Source organism: Hyla sarda, chromosome 1 (assembly GCF_029499605.1).
Source record: "Hyla sarda isolate aHylSar1 chromosome 1, aHylSar1.hap1, whole genome shotgun sequence".
NCBI classification, from domain to species: Eukaryota; Metazoa; Chordata; class Amphibia; order Anura; family Hylidae; genus Hyla; species Hyla sarda.
In genome coordinates this window covers 262,690,896-262,712,028 of record NC_079189.1, presented here as the reverse complement: position 1 = coordinate 262,712,028, position 21,133 = coordinate 262,690,896, and the positions used below count along the sequence as shown (strand labels likewise).

Below are 21,133 nucleotides of genomic sequence, written 5' to 3'. Positions count from 1 at the left end.
TCCGGAGTTCAGCGAAGAAGGCCTGGACTGTGGCTGTGGCAGGATCATTGCGGTCCCAGAGCAGTGTGGCCCAAGACAAGGCCTTTCCTGAAAGAAGGCTTACTACGAACGCCACCTTAGACCGTTCTGAAGGAAACAAGTCCGACAACATCTCCATATGCAGGGAACACTGAGACAAAAATCCACGGCAGAGTTTAGAGTCCCCATCAAATTTGTCCGGCAGGGACAAGCGGAGGCTAGGAGCGGCCACTCGCTGCGGAGGAGGTGCAGGAGCTGGCGGAGGAGATGGTTGCTGCTGTAGCAGAGGCAGAAGTTGCTGTAACGTGGCGGTCAACTGCGACAGCTGCTGTCCTTGTTGGGCAATTTGCTGCGATTGCTGAGCGACCACCGTGGTAAGGTCAGCGAGACTTGGCAGCGGCACCTCAGCGGGATCCATGGCCGGATCTACTGTCACGATTCGGCTTCCAGGTAGTGGATCCTCTGTGTCAGCGAGGGATTGACGTGGACCGTGCTAGTGGACCGGTTCTAAGAGGCTACTGGTGTTCACCAGAGCCCGCCGCAAAGCGGGATGGTCTTGCTGCGGCAGTAGCAACCAGGTCGTATCCACTAGCAACGGCTCTACCACGCTGACTGCTGAGAAGGCGTGGGACAGAAGGACTAGGCAGAGGCAAGGTCAGACGTAGCAGAAGGTCGGGGGCAGGCGGCAAGGTTCGTAGTCAGGATGGATAGCAGAAGTTCAGGTACACAGGCTTTGGACACACTAAACGCTTTCACTGGCACAAGGCAACAAGATCCGGCCAGGGAGTGCAAGGGAGGAGATCAGATATAGCCAGGGAGCAGATGGAAGCCAATTAAGCTAATTGGGCCAGGCACCAATCATTGGTGCACTGGCCCTTTATGTCTCAGAGAGCTGGCGCGCGCGCGCCCTAGAGAGCGGAGCCGCGCGCGCCAGCACAAGACAGCAGGGGACCGGGACGGGTAAGTGACCTGGGATGCGATTCGCGAGCGGGCGCGTCCCGCTGTGCGAATCGCATCCCCGACGGCCATGACAGTACAGCGCTCCCGGTCAGCGGGACTGACCGGGGCGCTGCAGGGAGAAAGACGCCGTGAGTGCTCCGGGGAGGAGCGGGGACCCGGAGCGCTAGGCGTAACAGCCTCCCTTCCTCTATAGGTCTGCTCAGCAGAATGCCATCACTATGTAAAGATGCTAGAGCACCACTTTCCAATTCAGACTCACAAGCCAAATCAGCCCTGGACTACATAAAACTTGCTTTAACATGTTCTGGCTACACATATGCCTTGACCATGGTTGATCACTATTCTAAGTGGGTTGTTCTTGTTGTACATGTGAGAGACCTTAAAGCAAGAATAGCTGCCATCGTCTCCTACTACAGATAGGTCCGTTCATACGGTTGTCCAGATGCTGTGTTGACTGATCGTGGACCAGCTTTTGAAGCTCATTTGTTCCAAGAGCTATGTCAGGTTCATGGGTGTTAGAAGCTGGGAACAATTGCCTACCATCTTCAAGGTAATGGCCTGTGTGAAAGAATTAACTAAGTCAAGCAAGGGGAATGGCCTAAAATTCTAACAGAACTTGTAGATATCCACAACACAACACATTGTAAGAGATTATGTATAATTGAAGATCTATTGTACAGTCCAGCTTGATTAATTATACTCAGATACTGTTGTCTAAAAAGTCCAAATTAGTAATAGTATTTTGCAAACAGTGCATTGTAGCCGCTTAAAATTTTCCTGTAAAGGAGGACCTTCCAATCTTCCATCCAATTCCACAGCAGTCTACAGAAGGAAATCCATCAGCTCCAGAAGGGATGGGGAGACTACATGTTACTAGTAACCAATGTTCATATACCAGTTTTGGAGGTTGAGCCTCACACGCCGGCACACGGCCCCGCCTCCAAAACTCACTACACACATAGGGTTGCCACCAGAAAGCCCTGTGTGTATAGTGAGAAAGCAATGCTGCCGTAAATTTTGAGCAGCGTGAAATACGCTGCGTATACGCCAGGTGGGAACACACCCTTACAGTGATAGACTGCTACATAAATCCCATAAAAACTGAAGGGTAAAATGGACATATGGTCCCCATATGGATTACACAAAAATGGTTCCGATGTTTGGAGGCTTCATGAACAAAATTTTATGGGGGAAAAATAGAGTAAGATCTAAGTTGGAGTCCATGATCTGGAAGGAGGGGGGGGGGGGGGTCTGGAATTACCCAACTGTAGTCTATATTTTTTAGCCATGAAACTACAGGAAATAATGAAATGGAGAAATTATCAAATCATGGAATATTTTATGGGGAAAAAAGGGGCACAGCCGCTGATTTTTTTTTCCCTTTCAGAAACAGGTCACTTTTCAATTTCTGCACTTTATGATAGGGTATAAATGAGGATTTTTGGAAAAGAAAGGGGGCATGCACAATAAATCAAATGTTTACACAGGGTAGGATTTTTTAATTTGTAGAGGTCAAAAGAAGATATGGTGTAAATTCACAGAAGCTGGTAATGCAGATTTTGCAAATTGAATATCTTAGAGGAAGGATCGAGATGTTTGGCTAATATTAGGACAGTTTCCTGCAATTTATCATGTAGAGTTGTGCAATTGAGAATTCTTTATAGGTTAAACTTTTCACCACTTAGGCCATGGCATTTTCCTGCATTTTATTCCTGGCGGAAATTGCATTTTTTTGCCCATTTGTTGTTTTTTAAGAATTTTGTTGATACCAAAAAAAATAAAAAATAAGGGTGGAAAAAATTTTATTTAACAAAATTTATATTTTTTTAGAACCTGTTTTAGATTAATTTTTAGACAGGGACCAATTTATGTACGCAGGCAAGGACCTAAAAATGTAACGACAATATAAAAAAATGCATTAAGGGGCCATTTCATTGTAAAAATAATATATTGTTTTATAATTCATTTAGTGAAACTTTATTAGAAATGTATTTTAATTATGAATTTAATAAAGTGTGTTTTTTTTAACTTTTTTTTAAAACTTTTTTCTTTATTTTTTAAATTTTTTAGGTACTACAACTACTACTACTCCCAGCATCAAGCAGACTGTTCCATGCTGGGAGTAATAGTACCTGTACTAATAGACATATCGCCCGGGTGTCACTTCTGACACCTGTTGTGATCCTCCTGTACAATCTATAGGAGCGGGCGGCATTTCCCCTGCCCGCCACTATACTTCTCTGTGATGTCCAGTTCTCTTCACATTACAGATTCATATTTGCCACTCAGAGCGGTGATTGGCCAGATGGTGTTTCAGATCAGCGATTTGCGGCGATTTCGGCCTGATTGGGTCTGTGGTGACCCGATAGCCCGGAAAATAGGAATGACCTTCCTGAAGGATAGGAACAAGGTGGCAGGGGTGTCACTTCCTCCTATCCCATGGACTGACCAACCAATGGCAGTTGGGGGCAGGAGGGTTAAAGTTGAAATCCCTGCTCTGTCTGCCCCTAGATGTTCGGGCAGAGCAGGGGAAGATAGTGGCGGGTGCCAAACGGCGAGGGTCCAGCGATCACAGAGGGACCAGCGGCAGGCAGCGGTGGGATCGGCGGCAGTGAAGAAGCCGGCGGCGGCAGCAGCAGTGAAGATCAGTGGTAGGTGATCTTCACTGCTGCCTTCTAGGAGTTGCCAAACTACAACTCCCAGCATTCCCAGACAGCCAAAGGCTGTCCGGGCATTCTGGGAGTTGTAATTTTTCAACATCTGGAGGGCCACAGTTTGGAGACCACTATACAGTGGTGCCCAAGCTGTAGCCCTACAGATGTTGCAAAACTACAACTCCAAGCATGCCCAGACTGCCCAGGCATGCTGGGAGTTGTAGTTCTGTAACATCTAGCCCTTCAGATGTTGCAGAACTACAACTCCCAGCATGCCTGGACAGTCTCAGCATGCTGGGAGTTGTAGTTTAGTTTTGCAACATCTGGAGAGCATAGTTTGGAGACCACTATACACTGGTGCCCAAACTGTAGCGCTCCAGATGTTGCAAAACTACAACTCCAAGCATGCCCAGACTGCCGAGGCATGCTGGGAGTTGTAGTTCTGTAACATCTGGCCCTTCAGATGTTGCAGAACTACAACTCCCAGCATGCCTGGGCAGTCTGAGCATGCTTGGAGTTGTAGTTTTGCAACATCTGGAGGGCTACAGTTTGGACACCACTACACAGTGGTCTCCATACTGTTCTCCTCCAGTTTTTGCATAACGAAAACTCCCAACATGCCCTTCGGTTGTCTGGGCATGCTGGGAGCTGTAGCTTTGCAACAACTGGAGGCACACAGGTTGGAAAACATTGTCTGTTTCCCAACTCAGTGTTTCCCAACCCATGTGCCTCCAGCTGTTGCAAAACTATAACTCCCAGCATGCACTGACAGACCATGCATGCTGGGAGTTGTAGTTTTGCAACAGCTGGAGGCACACATGTTGGGAAACACTGAGTTAAGTAACAACCCCTCAGTTTTTTGCAACCAGTGTGCCTCCAGCTGTTGCATAACTACAACCCCCAGCATGCACGGACAACCAAAGGGCATGCGTGAGTTTCTCGCTGCAAGTTTGAGATGCAGCAAACTTGCTGTGAACCCCCGCCCATGAGAATGTACCCTAAAGACACTACACTACACTATACAAAATAAAAAGTAAAACACTACATATACACATACCCCTACACAGTCCCCCCCCAATAAAAATGAGAAACGTCTGATACGGCACGGCTTCTAAAACGGAGCCTCCAGCTGTTGCAAAACAACAACTCCCAGTGTTGCCGGACCGCTATTGACTGTCCAGGCATGCTGGGAGTTTTGCAACAGCTGGAGGCACCCTGTTTTGGAAACACTGCCGTAGGGTAATTTTGGTATCGAAAGCAAGTCTAATTCTTGCATCCGGGTCCGCCCCTGTGCAAATTCCTAATTTAGGCCTCAAATACGCATGGCGCTCTCTCACTTCAGAGACCTGTCGTATTTCAAGGCAACAGTTTAGGGTCACATAAGTGGTATTTCCGTACTCGGGAGAAATTGCCTAACACATTTTGGGGGGCTTTTTCTCCTTTTACCCCTTATGAAAAGGTATAGTTGGGGTCTACTCCAGCGTGTTATTGTAAAAACATTATATTTTTTTACACTAACATATTGGTGTTGCCCAACACTTTTCATTTTCACAAGAAGTAAAAGGAAAAAAAGGCCCCCAAAATTTGTAACCCCATATGTGGAAGTAAAATGCTCTGCGGGCGCACTAAAGGGCTCAGGAGTGGGAGCACACTATGTACATTTGAGGTGATTGCACAGGGGTGGCTGATCGTCACAGCAGTTCTGGAAACTACACCCCTCACAGAACATAAAAAGGGGTATAGTGAGCCTTAACACCCCACAGGTTTTTGAAGAATTTTTGTTAAAATTGGACGTGAAAATTATTATTTTTTTTTTCACTAAAGTGCTGGTGATATCCCAAATTTTTCTATAGGAAAAAAGCATCCTAAAATTTGTAACCCCCTTTTTTCTGAGTATAGAAATACCCCATATGTGGATGTAAAGTTCTCTGCTGGTGCACTACAGGGCTCAGAAGAGAAGGAGCGCCATTGGGCTTTTGGAGAGAGAATGGGTCTGGAATTGAAGGCCATGTGTGTTTACAAAGCCCCCATGGTGCCAGAAAAGTGGAGCCCACCACATGTGACCCCATTTTGGAAACTACACCCCTCATGGAATGTAATAAGGGGTGCAGTGAGCATTTCCACCCCACATGTGTCTGACAGATTTTTTGAACAGTAGTCCATGAAAATTAAAAATTTTATTTTTCATTTGTACAGCCCATTATTCCAAAGATCTGTCAAATGCCAGTGGGGTGTAAATACTCACTTCACTCCTTATTACATTCCGTGAGGGGTGTCGTTTCCAAAATGGGGTCACATGTAGGGGGGTTCACTGTTCTGGCACCACGGGGGGCTTTGTAAACGCACATGGCCCCCGACTTCCATTCCAAACAAATTCTCTTTCCAAAAGCTCAATGGCGCTCCTTCTCTTCTGTAGTTCCCCCGCAGAGCACTTTACATTCACATATGGGGTATTTCCATAGCAGTATGAAACAAGGTTAAAAGTTTTGGGAGGCTTTTTCTCCTATTACCCCTTGTGAAAATAAAAAATTTGGGGTAACACCAGCATTTTAGTGAAGAAAATCGAATTTTTCATTTTCACGTCCAACTTTAGCGGGAATTTGTCAAACACCTGTGGGGTATTTCCATACTCAGAAGGTGGGGTTATGAATTGGGGGGGGGGGGATTTTCTCCTATTACCCCTTGTAAAAATGTTAAATTTGGGGAAAAAAATGCATTTTTGTGAAATTTTTTCTTTAATTTACACATCAAACTTTATCAAAAAGTCGTCAAACACCTGTGGTGTGTTAAGGTTCACTGTACCCCTTGTTACATTCCTTGAGGGGTGTAGTTTCCAAAATAGTATGCCATGTGGAGGTTTTTTGCTGTTCTGGCACCATAGGGGCTTCCTAAATTTTGGGCTTCCCAAAAACCATTTCAGCAAAATTTGCTTTCCAAAAGTCAAATGTGACTCCTTCTCTTCTGAGCATTTTAGTGCACCCGCAGTACACTTGACGTCCACACATGGGGTATTTCCATACTCAGAAGAAATGGGGTTACAAATTTGGGGGTGGGGGATTTTTCCTATTACCCCTTGTAAAAATGTAAAATTTGGAGAAAAACCTGCATTTTAGTGAAAAAAATTATATTTCATTTACACATCCAACTTTAACAAAAAGTCATCAAACACCTGTGGGGTGTTAAGGCTCACTGTACCCCTTGTTACGTTCCTTAAGGGGTTTACGTTCCTTGTTACGTTCCTTGAGGAAATGTAAAGTAATCATAAAATAGTGTGGCATGTGTTGTATTTTTGCCATTTGTGGGCTTCCTAAATGTGACATGCCCCCCAAAAACTATTTCAGAAAAATTCACTCTTCAAAATCCCATTGTTGCTCCTTCCCCTCTGAGCACTCTAGTGCACCCACAGAGCAATTAACATCCACATATTAGGTATTTCCTTACTCAAGAGAAATTGGGTTACAAATTTTAGGGTGATTTCTATCCTTTTACCCCTTGTAAAAATGTAAAATTTGGTCTACAAGAACATGTGAGTGTAAAAAATGAAGATTTTGAATTTTCTCCTTCACTTTGCTGCTATTCCTGTGAAATACCTAAAGGGTTAACACACTTTCTGAATGTAATTTTGAATACTTTGAGGGGTGTAGTTTTTATAATGGGGTCATTTATTGGGTATTTCTAATATGAAGGCCCTTCAAATTAACTTAAAACCTGAACTGGTCCCTGAAAAATTCCGATTTTGAAAATTTTGTGAAAAATTGGAAAATTGCTGCTGAACTTTGAAGCCTTCTGATGTCTTCCAAAAGTAAAAATATGGCAATTTTATGATGCAAATATAAAGTTGACATATTGTATATGTGAATCAATGTATAATTTATTTGGGATGTCTATTTTCCTTATAAGCAGAGAGTTTCAAAGTAAAAAAAAATACAACATTTTCAAATTTTTTATCAAATTTTGGATTTTTTTTTTACCAAGAAATCATGCAAGTGTCGACGAAACATTTACCATTAACATAAAGTTGGATATTTCACGAAAAAACTATCTTGGAATCAGAATGAAAAGTAAAAACATTCCAGAGTTATTAATGCTTAAAGTAACAGTGGTCAGATGTGCAAAAAATGCTCGGGTCCTTAAGGTGAAAATGGGCTGAGTCCTTAAGGTGTTAAACTCCTTCACTGTATTGGCAGCTACTACCTCTGCAGAAAGACTATTCCATGCATCCACTACTCTCTCAGTAAAGTAATACTTCCTCATATTACTATTAAAGGGGTACTCCAAAGAAAAACATTTAATCCCCTATCCAAAGGGCATAAGATTTCTGATCTCCGGCGCGGTACCCCGGTCATCTGTGCATGGAGCAAACTCTGCTCCATGCTCGATGACTGGCGACTACAGCTGCCACACCCCCTCCATTCATGTCTTTGGGAAGAGGTGTGATGGCTATGTACTAGCCATCATGCTCCCCCTCCCATAAACTTGAATGGAGGGGGCATGGCGTGACTTCACGAACACGAAAGCTCCAAGCTTCCTTGTTCCAGACGCCACCACTGCTGGCCCGGAGATCACTGGGGGCCCAGCTGCAGGACCACCGCGATCAGAAATCTTTGGATAGGGGATAAGATGTTTTTTGCCTGAGTTCCCCTTTAAACCTTTGCCCCCCTAATTTTAAACTATGTCCTCTTGTGGCAGTTTTTCTTCTTTTAAATATACTCTCCTCCTTTATCGTGTTGATTCACTTTATGTATTTAAAAGTTTCTATCATATCCCCTCTGTCTTGTCTTTCTATACATGTTAAGGTCCTTTAACCTTTCCTGATAAGGTTTATCCTTCAACCCATGTACTAGTTTAGTAGCTCTTCTCCGAACTCTCTCCAAAATATCTATAATTCATTGCTGTTTCTCTCTTTCTTAAGAACTGCTCCCATTCTGCTCCTATGTTTTTGACATGTTCAATTACTGTCATAGACAATAGCTTTGCACTCCCTTCATGGCATGTTCTCATGGCCTCTATTAATCACAAAATGACTGCAGTTTTTGAGCCACAGCCAGAAGTGGATCCATGATTATGGAAAAGTACAAGTCCTTGCTTCATATTTCCCATTCTTTTTGGATCCACTTCTGGCTTTGGCTCAAAAACTGCCAAAATGGAAACACATCCCAAGACATAATAGAGAAGCCTCTGAATTTCAAAAGCGGTACCATTGTAACAGCCTGCCTATTCTTTTGCCTCTGGCAAAAAAACAAAACAAAAAAACAAACAGGATAATACTGCATTCTATTCTAAAACAGACAAAAAAAAAAAGGAACCTACAAAATGTCTTTATCATGTTGCATCCTGTTTCATTTGTAAAATTGCCCAGCACAAAAAAAAAGAGAAAAGAGAATGCAGCCTTAGGGTGCATTCACACCACATTTTGAGCATTTAAGATTGGTGCCGTACCCTATTCATTTCAATGACCCGACCAGAGTCAGCTAGTGACTCAGGTTAGCTCATTTTCTGACCATATCCAGTTCTTGAACCAGACTGAAAACTGTGATCTGCTGCACTTTTTAGCCCGATTCAAAAACCAAATACAGTCGGAAAATGAGCTGACTGAAGTAACTAGCTAACTGCAGTCAGCTCATTGAAATTAATAGGGCACTGCACTGCGCTTTTCAGTCTAGTTTAAAAGCTCGATAAAGCTGGGGTACAGCACGGGTCCAGAATATGGCAGGAGACGGTTTTGAAATATCCCTGCAGAATCCAATGGTCATTTTCCCTAAACATGGTGTGAATGCACCCTTAAAGGGGTTGTGCGCTGCTCTGCAGTTCGGAGCTCCGCTCACAGCGTCCTGAAGTTCATTACTCCGAACGCTGCGTGCGGGCTTCTGTGTTCGCGGCCGCTGGACGTGACGTCACGCCAGGCCCCTTCGTGACGTCACGCCCGGCCCCTTCGTGACGTCTCGCCCGCCCCCTCGTGACGTCTCGCCCACCCCTCAATGAAAGTCTATGGGAAGGGGGCACGACCGCTGTCACGCCCCCTTCCCATAGACTTTGGTAGAGGGGGCGGGCGTGACGTCACGAGGGGGCGGGCGAGACGTCACAAAGGGGCCGGGCGTGACATCACATCCGGCGGCCGCGAACACGGAAGCCCGCACACAGCGTTCGGAGTAATGAACTTCCGGACGCTGTGAGCGGAGCTCCGAACTGCAGGGCAGTGCACAACCCCTTTAAATGGTTTTTCTGACATGGAAAAAACCTGCTATGGGTATAAAATAAGAAGATACCCTAAACTCCCCTTACTGAGTCCAGTTCTGCTGGTCTGGTCTGCCCCGGTTCCAATGTTAACTTCTGGTGATGTGCTCTCCTTGCTCTGCTGATGGTGTTCTGATCACACACTGAGGCCAGTAATGGTTTCAGTATGTTGAAATGTCATAAGCAGTGCAAGTGATCTATGAATCTATACAAAAAAGCACAGCAGTGCTCCTCATAGAGTAATTTGTTTAATTAAATGCAAAGAAAAATAGAGTGCAGAGAACACATTCGGGTGGCTGTTCACCTGTTGGCATTGTGTAGGAAAGATACAATACATTTTTGTAATGCCTTTCTGTAATATAATCAACAGTGCAGCCTCTAGGTGCCTGCCTTAGATACTTGATCATACAGAACACAGGGATAGAGGAAATATGATAGAAAAATCTGGCGCAAGACTCTTCAAGAAAATTGCAGTAGTAGTACTTATGCTTAAAATTATGTCTTTATTTTGAATGATGTTGAGCCACATACATAAGGTGTTTCTCTGTGTAAAACACCCCTTCCTCAAATGTGCTTATGGAATATACCAGTAAAGCAAACAGACTTACATGATGAAGGAAAAATTATGCCACTATCACTACACCAATCAGACTCCATTGCAAGTGAAGACACAGCACAAATGATGGTGTTCAGGGTGAAGAAAGTGGCTCCATTTTTATTGAACCAATACATATTACATGCACCGTTTCGGCCTGATGGCCTTTCTCAAGCATGAGAAAGGCCATCAGGCCGAAACTTTGAGAAAGGCCATTAGGCTGAAACATTGCATGTAATATTTATTGGTGCAATAAAAATGGAGCCACTTTCTTCACCCTGAACACCATCATTTGTGCTGTGCCTTCGCAGCATTGGCACACTGTTTGGACACCTGCATTTCTGTTGGGACTCTCGAGTGCTGACTTCGCTTTGGATTCTGGACTACACCAATCAGCATGGGTTAATTACAGTACTACTTTGGTACAATGTACACATCCATACTAAAACAAATAAATTACAGAAATAACACAAATGTGTACAGGATGTCAAAGAATCCACCATATACAGCATGAGATAAAATAATGACTCGTAGTGCTAAAGGACATGAAGAAATCCTTATACACCAAGACATCTATACCATTTACATAACCATAGAGTTACTCACAAGAGAAAGCACTTTAACTTGCAGTATTAACCACTGCAACTGAAAGAAACGCTTCTGGCTCTAGCTGCGACAAGGTTACGTCAACATGCAGATCTGGGGTAAACAAGTCTGAAATACCCATTGTACCATAAGAAAGGATCATAGTGCACAGAGGCACCAGATAAATTAAAGGAGACAGGACAGAACAAAATGCAACATGTAAAAGGATGTATGTAACACTCACGTGTCAGAAGACAGGAACCCCTGTGGATGTGGATCCGCTGGACCTGTGTGGCAGATGACTCGGACTGTACCAGAGAGCGGAGTCTAAGGTGCCGCTGGTTTTCACCAGAGCCCGCCGTAAAGCGGGATGGACTTACTGCGGCAGGCGGCACCCAGGTCACTACCTCTGGTATGGCTCGACCACACAGATGGCTGAGGAGATGCGAGGCACAGGAGGGATAAGGCAGCTCGTAATCAGGATAGCAGACGGTCAGGGCACGCTGCACAGTAGCGTAGTCAAGAACGTAGCAAATGGTCAGTAGGCAGGCAGCAAGGAGCAAGGTCAGGTCACGGAGCAAAGTGTGGTGTCCCGGTACCGTATCCTATCCCGATACCTGCGTGTGTGGGTCCCCTTAGCCAGAGTCCCTAGGACGTCAAGGTCCCCATTGTCTAGTTCACCCCTGGTCACCTCTCATCCAGATAGTTATTGCGCTAATAGTTTATTTAGGAAGCATGTAAATATGATATCAGTGTCTATAAATAGTTAATTACCTGTCTATAGTGTAGCAGGACCTGCGGGTCACGTGGTCAGGTGAATTCTATGGTATTTCTGCTTAAGGACCTTTGGAGGTCCCTGTGACGTAGTCAATCCCATCACACTGTGCAACAGTGAATGACGGATGTTCGGACCAATCAGATTCACCCTGCCCCTGCCCATATAAGGGAGCGGCGGGCTTTGTTCGCTCTCTTGTTCCCGGGCTGTCAAATGAGCAGGATCTGCACAGCTGTCTATCGCAGTGAGTTAGGCCTGAGCCTTGCGGCAACGCCTGATATATTCAGGGTCGCGAGTGTATCAATCCCTAAGCACTCTGCAGGATCACCAAACCTTATCTATCCCCTAAATCCGGACGGATCTTCAATAATTACCCTAAATTCAGAGACTTTAATTTCATTCAAGATCCGCAACAATTGTCAGTCATTGAGATATATAGAGACTGTTTGCCTGAGACTGTTATTGTTCATTGGATATACCGTAAGCATCTAAGTAAAGTTCTTCAAGTTAAAGTTCAACTACTTTGTGGATCTTCAGTCATTTTATTACATGCACCTATCGTTACTGGGAAGGGCGGCGATAGGCCAGAGAATTACCTCAGCATACTAGCCCTCAGCCTGGCATCATGAACTATAGGGCTTACATTAACCCCTCATTTACTGAAACAATACTCCCACTACCAACACCCCCCAAGGGCTACCACAAAAGGATCAGATACACAGTAAGGCAATAACAGGAATGCTTTCTCTCAGGCTCAAGGCAGCAAAGATCCGGCAGGGAAGTGAGGAGGGTGGAGGAATTTATCAATGAGCCACAGGTTAATTACCGGAACGCGCGCCCTAGGGGACGGGGATACGCGCGTCGGAGCAGAGAGGCAGAGGCAGGGGCAGGAGAAACACTCGGTGAGTGATGGACTAGAGCTCGCATGCGTGCGCGTTCCGCGATGCGAGTCCCAGCCCCGTCGGCAGCAGCAGGTAACGGTACCATGCGCTCACAGCCAGCGTGTGCGGCCGGAGCGCATAACGTAACAAAGGATAACTAGGATAGGTAGATATGAAGAACTGTGTAAATGATACTAATATAGAAGGTCATGACCTATGAGAAAAAGATACTTGTCTGTACTACACAGTGACAAGGATAGCTAGTTAAAACCTAACTAGGTGGATATGAAGAACTGTGTAAATAATACTAACATAGAAAGTCATGACCTATTATAAAAAGATATTTGTCTGCACTATACAGTGACAATACTCGTGTAGGAGAGAGCCAGCGCAGGATTGTTGTTAGGCTAGGTTTCCACAAAGTTTTTTGAGGCATTTTTTGGGGAATTGTCACTTCAGTTTTTGAGCCAAAGTCACAAGTGTATTGAAAAAAAAAAGGAAAATATAAAGGAAGGACTTCTACTTCTTTCTACTGGATCTACTTCTGACTTTGGGTCAAAAACTGTACTGGCAGTTTTAAAAAAAATACCAGCAAAAAACCTGTGTGGAAAAATACCCCTAGGCCGGCTTCACACTACAGACGAAATCCATCTGGAGATTCCGAGTGCGGGCAGTGCCGACCAGCACAGTCTGAATCAGTTGGCGTTAGGACCGCGCAGACATTGCTGGCCCCATAGACGGCAGCGTCTGCGGAGGGAAAATCCTCCAGAACATTGAACAAGGACAGACAGGGTTAAGCTATGTTTATCATAGCTATTTAATCCCTTCAGTCCTCGGCAGGTGCACATGTACATCGCTTGATAGTGTCCCCAAAGTGTTAAGGAGGGATGCAAATCCCTCCTCATCTCTTTTCTGGCTGAGCAGTAGATATACCAATGTCTACCTTCTGTGTCCAGCTCAGAGATCTGCATATAAGGCATTTCTCATTCCATGTGTCCAGCGCACAGAATGACAAATACTCCACACAGCCCATGTCAGCAGGACACCTTCTGGCAGGCACAGGCTGTGGAACTTTATGTGCGATTTTTGAAGCATTTTTTTTTCTTTTAAAGCCGCACACAATACATCCTCTTCTCCGCAAGCTAGATTCACCAGTGAAAATAGCTTTTTCCATTGTCAAACCTAGCTTGCTGCATGCTGCACATAAGATGTGCAGCTGCAGCAGAAAATATTAATTATTATTAAAATATAATTGTTAAAAAGTCTATCCCAAAAAGTGATGGAGAAACCTGTTTTGAATAAATTTAGTAGGGTACCATAAAAAAAAAAAAAAAAAGATACAGTAGTGAAGGAAAAAATTGTATCTAACAAAATTTATAATTTTTATAAAAAACATTTTATTACTTTTTAAACAGGGATCAATTTATGTGTGCGGGGAAATAAAAATGTAGCCGACAATTATAAAAATGTATTGTGTGTGTGTTTTTCACTTTTAGTTAGTACTACTACTCCCAGCATGGAACACACTGTTCCATGATGGGAGTTGTACTACCTGTACTAATAGACAGATCGCCCACTGCGATCTTTCTGTATAATGTATAGATGCGGCGGGCGCTCTTCTATGGTCCCCTGCCCTGACGTATATATACACATATTCATATTTCCCGCAGAGCTGTGATTGGCCAGATGGTTCCAGCCAATCACAGCTCTCTGTGAGAAATAGGAACATGTGTATATATACTGCCGTGCAGGGGACCATAGGAGAGAGGCCGCATCTATACATTATAGAGGAGGATCGCAGCAGGTGTCAGGAGTGATACCCGCTGTGATCTTTCCATAACTGCAGGTAATACTGCTCCCAACATGGAACACACTCTTCCTCATGCTGGGAGCTGTAGTACCTGCATTAATAGACAGATTGCAGGGGGGCGGGTGTCAGAAGTTACACTCGCTGCGATCTGTCTATTAATGCAGATACTACAGCTCCCAGCATGAAGCAGAGTGTACTCCATGTTGGGAGTAGTAGTGACTGCTTAAGGACACATCACAGTGGATGCCACTACTGACACCTGCTGTGATCGTCCTGTCTATTGCAGAGATGTAGAGCGTCGCTATACAGCGCACGCATCTCTGCCCTGTACTCTGGCCACTTACTCATTCATATTTCCCTCTGAGAGCTGTGATTGGCTGCAACCATCCAGCCAATCACAGCTCTGGGCGGAAAATATGAATGAGTGATGTTCTATTGACATCACTGGCCGGAGTATAGTGCAGAGATGTGAGCGCTGTATACAGCCGCTCTGCATCTCTGCTATATTATGGACGATCGCATCGGGTGTCAGGACTGAGACCCGGGGCCATCTGTCTATTACTACAGGTACTACTACTCCCAGCATGGAACAGTCTGTTCCATACTGGGAGCAGTAGTACTACCTAAAAAATGTAAAAAATTAGAGAGAAAAAAGTGAAACACACACACTTTATTAAAAAATAATAAAAAGTTGGTTATAAAATATATACATTTCGTTTAATAAAATGTTTTCCATCACTGTAGCATCCTTTTTTTTTCTTTTTTTTTTTGGTACCCAACAAATTTTGGGTACCAAAAGAAAAAAAAAACGCCAAAAGGTGACAAAAATGCTATTTCCACATAAATGAAAAAATTCCAGAAAAAACGCCAGATGCAGGACATTGCACTGGCGATTTTTCAGGTGTTTTTTCATGCTTTTTTTTAATCCCTAAAAATGCAGGACAAAAAACAAAGTGGAAACCTCAGTGTTGAGCCTATATATATCCTATATATATCCAATATGCGTCTGTCACGATCACACCCTATCTATCGGTCCAGCCAAGACGCTAGAGAGAGTGTGATGGTGCAAGGGTTAAGGCCGCCAGACCTCTGGGTATCCACTACAAGTCCCAGCAATTCACCAAATTAACCCTTAGATAAACGTGTTTCCACCAGAGCTGCCTTCAGAAAGGTGAGCTCCTATATTTACAGATCAAAGACCAGAGCTGATTAATTAATCCGATAAAAGGTATCACAGTGCTATGCATAAAAATAAACAAATGACATACAGTTACAAAAATATGAAAGAGTTTAGCAAGGCAAGTTCAGAAAACAAAAGATGAAGTTCTTACAGCATGAGAGTGAGTTCCAGCTGTTCTTAGGATGGTCTTGTCAGCTTGTTGCACAGCATTGAACAACCTGAGGAGGCTCCTTCCTGTACCCCTTGACTGTGCCTCCATATAGTAGTAAAGTCCCATAGAAAAAAATTTTGGTGCTCAATTTCCACATTGTTCCTCTTCTTTCCTATAGAGCTACCTGCGCAGAAATGATCAGAAATCCTATCTGTGACCCCTGTGACAGAACAGGGAGCTGTTGCTTACAACTGTGTGTGCGTCCTAAGAATGCACATGCAATTAAGAAATGCGTTCAGGCAGAGTTGAGGGACAGGTGTTGCAGAGTCCAGTCCCAGTAACAACCCTCTACAACTATCATCATTAATCCATTGGTAATGAAATATTATCAAAAAAATCATGGCCATCTCTTACTCCCTGCCACCCCCACTGCTTGTGTTGCGCTGTCTATATTTCCCATGATTTTCCCTCCCCAAATATTTTGTTAAAAGGTTAGCGCTTACCTTCTCCTTCCATGTAAAGCACTAATCCTTTGCTAATATATCCTAAATATAGCATGTTCACACAACCAGATAGATCTGTTTTGAATCTGGAGATTATTCTGCAGCTGAAATCTGAGGCAGATCCTGAGATTTCTGTTGTGGTTTTACAGTTTCATATGCTATGGATTTGGATACAGATCAGTCCCTGAAACAGTTTGCACATGTATTCCATGTCAAGGAGACACGTCACATCTTGCCATGCCTTGTCATGATTTTAGTTTCATATCAGAATAAAAATCAGCATTTTATAATATACAGCACTAATTTCCATTGGAATAAATGGAACAAACATATCATATTGATCCCAATGCATTATTCGCATCAAAAGCCATGTCAGTCCAGGTCACCAGACCTGTGGTCAGGCTAAGATTTGCATAAATACCATTCTTAGGAAATGTCGTAAAAATATAACTGTAACATGCTTATATGAAAGCAGTCATAAACTAAGGCTACCCTTGTGTGTGTTATAAGGGTTTAGTGATCAGTCACAAGGCAGCACTTCTACTATGACTGGTATGCATTTTTCATAATTTTCAATATGATATTTATTATTATTACTATTATTGTGTTAATATATATGATAAACTATATACTTAATGTCCTCCACTTAAAAAAAAAAAAATTTTAACAAATACTGATATTTTTTAATACGATTATAAATATATGAAGTTACAGTGATTCGATTGGTCACGAACTTCTCGACTTGGCGGTTGCTGACTTTAGTCTGCATAAATTAGTTCAGCTTTCAAGTGCTCCGGTGGGCTGGAAAAGGTGGATACAGTCCTAGTAGAGAGTCTCCAGCCCACCGGAGCACCTGAAAGCTGAACTAATTTATGCAGGCTAAAGTCAGCAACTGCCGAGCCGAGAAGTTCGTGACGAATCGAATCACTGTAACTTCGCACTTCTCTAATTATAAACATATCACATTCTTCACATGTCTCGTCCAACATACCACATATAATAGCCGACATGTGGCTGCGGCCATCTATTAACCCTTTAGATCGCCGCTGACAGCAGCATCTAAAAGGGACATGTAAATGGTCCCTGGTGGTCCGGTGGGGTGGATCGCCCCCCGGCAGCGCGATTGAGGGGGGGGGGGGGGGGGGGGCGATCCACTGTGGAGGTAGTCGGAGGGCTTACCTCTCTATGTTTTGGTAACATCACATCCCCAAGAAAAGGAATAAACAGCCAAGCACAGCCTGAGTTTTCGGTTTCGGACAAAAATTTCCCTTTTGGTGTATTCCTAGTATTTCCCAATCATCACAACTTTTAATACAATATCATTCTTTCTCCCGAAATTCAACATATCTCCCAATATAGCAGATCTAATATCCTAAATGTCTTAAACTCCAACACCAGCACCTCAAAACAGACCAATTTCCCTTGATAATAAAGTTGATGAAGAAATTTTATCCCCAATTGGGACCAAAATTGCCTCTCCAAACCTTTATTAAATTCTGTGAACCTATACTTTCCCCATATCCTTGTGCACACAAGCTTTACTTTATTTGACAAATTTGTTTAATTTCATTTCAAACTTTATAACAGAAATCCAAAAAAGAAAAGTGCTTAAGTGCATACTGTTCTCATCCTGGATCCTTATTTTGGAAAGGGAAAAATCACTGCAGCACATCATAAGGCAAAATCTGTTATATTTAAGTGTTTCCTCCATCATCATGTTTTCCTAGGTGACAGTTCAACTCCCGTAGGAAGATGGGGACATTGCTGGAGTGAAGACATTGCTGCTCTCTTTATGACGTGATCTTTGAATCTCTTGTATGCTAAGCAACAAATCCTCTGCAATCCCTCTGGATCAATCTGGATTGTTCATCGTACTCATAGTAATAGCGCCATCACTAATCATTATTCCTAAGGTTGTGTTCACACATTTGGGTTTTTTATTGTATTTTCTAAATACAAAGCCAGAAAATTGCAAATAGCAGACATAATTTAATTTCTGGCTTTGTATTGAATAATTGCAATAAAAACCTGTTCCCAACCTAAATGTAATGTTATGGTAGAGATAGATTCTGGAATGGTTTTTAAGCAGTGCCAGATTGTGGTAAAGTTTGCAACATATTAGATTATATCTAACCAAATGATTTTTGCATATTTAGAATAACTAGACCTTATAGGCTAAAAAAACTGAAAATTTTATAAAATTAAGTACATATAAAGGCTATGTAAACTACACAAATACAGTAAAAGCATAAAAGGATCAAATCAAGATTATTTTCAAACATGTGTCTTATCTATATAAATGCCATTCCAAAGATAGCTTTAACATAGTCAACTCACCAAATCGCTGAGCTCCAGTATTCTGAGTAAAAATCCAATAAGGCACCCCGTTACAACAGAAAGAACCGAAAGAGTAAGCAAACCATTTTGTGTCCAGAATGTTTTTACCCATCGACAGAAGTTTAACCGCGAACATGTAAAGACACTAAGAAAACATTCTTTGAGGCATTCCCACATTTCTTCACTGAAGGTATCCAAGCATGAGATTATCTGCATTCAATGAATAGTCATTCAAAAGACGTGTTGCTAAACATGAATGGCTTACATTTCCTATAAACTCTCTTCATCTCCAAGAACACATCCATAATCTTACGGTGGATCTTTAGAAAGGATCAGACAACAGGGAAATGTCCAGCCCAGCTTAAAGTGCCAGGTCACAAATTGGATAAAGCTATTTTAAGAGCATTATAAAAAGCAAAGGAAACGGACATGGCCATAACATCTAATGCTGGGTTCACATCACATTTATTTGTTTCAGATGCCAAAAAATAAAAAGCATACTGCCAGTATGCATTGTCTTCCATTTAAAAGAAACATGTCCTGTCGTATAAAAAGAACGTTGTGCAGCCAACATTTCTCAGTACAGTTATATAGAGTAACCAGAAATAAATCTGTCCTACATATGCCTACAGTCTATAGTTACAGTACAGTATCTCCAGATATCTTTTTTGGTTCCAACTGTTAGCTGTATTTTAAAAAATAGATAAAGATTTGGTACAACATTAGCAAGTTGAAACTAAAATGTATGGCTTTTACCCAAAAAAATTTATGGATATGATATTTTTTGTGGCCAAAAATTTTTTACCTTTCAAAGCTTTTAAAGTACAAAGACTCCTTCTTCAGGCATGATATGACAGAACATCTGAAGAGACACAACCAAGCAGATATTTAACATTAACCTTACAGAATCATTTCAGAATGAAAATCCTTTATGAGCTGACAGATAAGTCTGAGTTTGACAATAAAAACTGTATGGGAAAATAAACAAAGAACAATTTCATTCAAAAACAGCTCCACATCTGTCTCCAGGTTGGGTGTAGATAAAAGGAGATCCAAGAAAGGGAGATGAACCGCGCTGCCACAAGAAGTATATATGGGTACATTTATTGCACACAAAGGATCCACGCGGAGGTTGGGTGTGGTATTACAACTTGGCTACAATTATTTCAATGGAAATGAACTGCAAAACCACACCAACCTGGAGACAGACAGGGAGTTGTTTTTTCAAAGACGGAGAAGAAAAGGTTTAGTCTCAAGGGGCGACACACCTTCTTTACCATCAGAACTGTGAACTTATGGAACAGTCTACCTCAGGAACTGGTCACAGCAGGAAAAAATTAACAGTTTTAAAACAGGGTTAGATACATTCCTGGAACAAAATAACATTAATGCTTATGAAGAAATATAAAATCCCATCCCTTCCCCAATATCGCGCCACACCCCTACCCTTCAATACCCTGGTTGAACTTGATGGACGTATGTCTTTTTTCACCCGTACTAACTATATGTAACTATGTGACACATCAAACTTATTGGGAATTTCACAAGGAAAACAATGAAGTGCTTGGTTTTAACGTAACTTTATTCTTTCATGAGTTATTTACAAGTTTCTGACCACTTATAAAATGTGTTCAATGTGCTGCCCATTGTGTTGGATTGTCAATGCAACCCTCTTCTCCCACTCTTCACACACTGCTAGCAACACCGCAGAAGAAATGCTGGCACAGGATTCCAGTATCCATAGTTTCAGGTGTTGCAGAATGGGCAAAACAAAAATTGGAACAGGACCCTCAGTTTACGCAGAAGATTTTGTTCAGTGATGAGGCAAACTTTTATGTGAATGGTGAAGTTAACAAACAAAACCACCACTATTGGTCTGACACTAACCCACATTGGATAGATCCCTCCAAGACTGTTGGAACACAAAAATTGATGGTATGGAGTGGTATATGGGGTACAAAGATAGTGGGGCCATTCTTCATCAATGGAAACCTCAAGGCCACTGGATATGCGAAATTGCTACATGATGATGTGTTTCCCTCTTTATGCACTGAAGCTGGCACGTTCCCTGAGTTTTTCCAGCAAGATGGTGCACCACCACATTATGGGTGTCAGGTCCGAGCATTCCTAGATGAACAGTTTCCTGGAAAGTGGATTGGTCATCGTGGGCCAGTTGAATGGCCCCCAAGGTCCACGATCTGACCCCCTTAGACTTTTATCTTTGGGGTCATCTGAAGGCAATTTTCTATGCTGTGAAGATACAAGATGTGCAGTACCTGAAACTACGGATACTGGAAGCCTGTGCTAGCATTTCTCCTGCGGTGTTGCTATCAGTGTGTGAAGAGTGGGAGAAGAGGGTTGCATTGACAATCCAACACAATGGGCAGCACATTTAACACATTTTATAAGTGGTCAGCAACTTGTAAATAACTCATGAAAGAATAAAGTTA

General features: G+C 42.8%; 1 protein-coding gene across 1 annotated transcript in view; it reads right to left on the bottom strand.

The window, feature by feature from the left end:
- Positions 1-18,860, bottom strand: part of LOC130368083 (excitatory amino acid transporter 5-like) — a 247,682-nt gene extending 228,822 nt beyond the window's left edge. The window contains exon 1 of the mRNA XM_056571355.1: positions 18,684-18,860. Within this exon, the coding sequence (XP_056427330.1) occupies positions 18,684-18,860 (177 nt within the window). The remainder of the gene's footprint in view (positions 1-18,683) is intronic.
- Between the last annotated feature and the right edge of the window lie 2,273 nt (positions 18,861-21,133).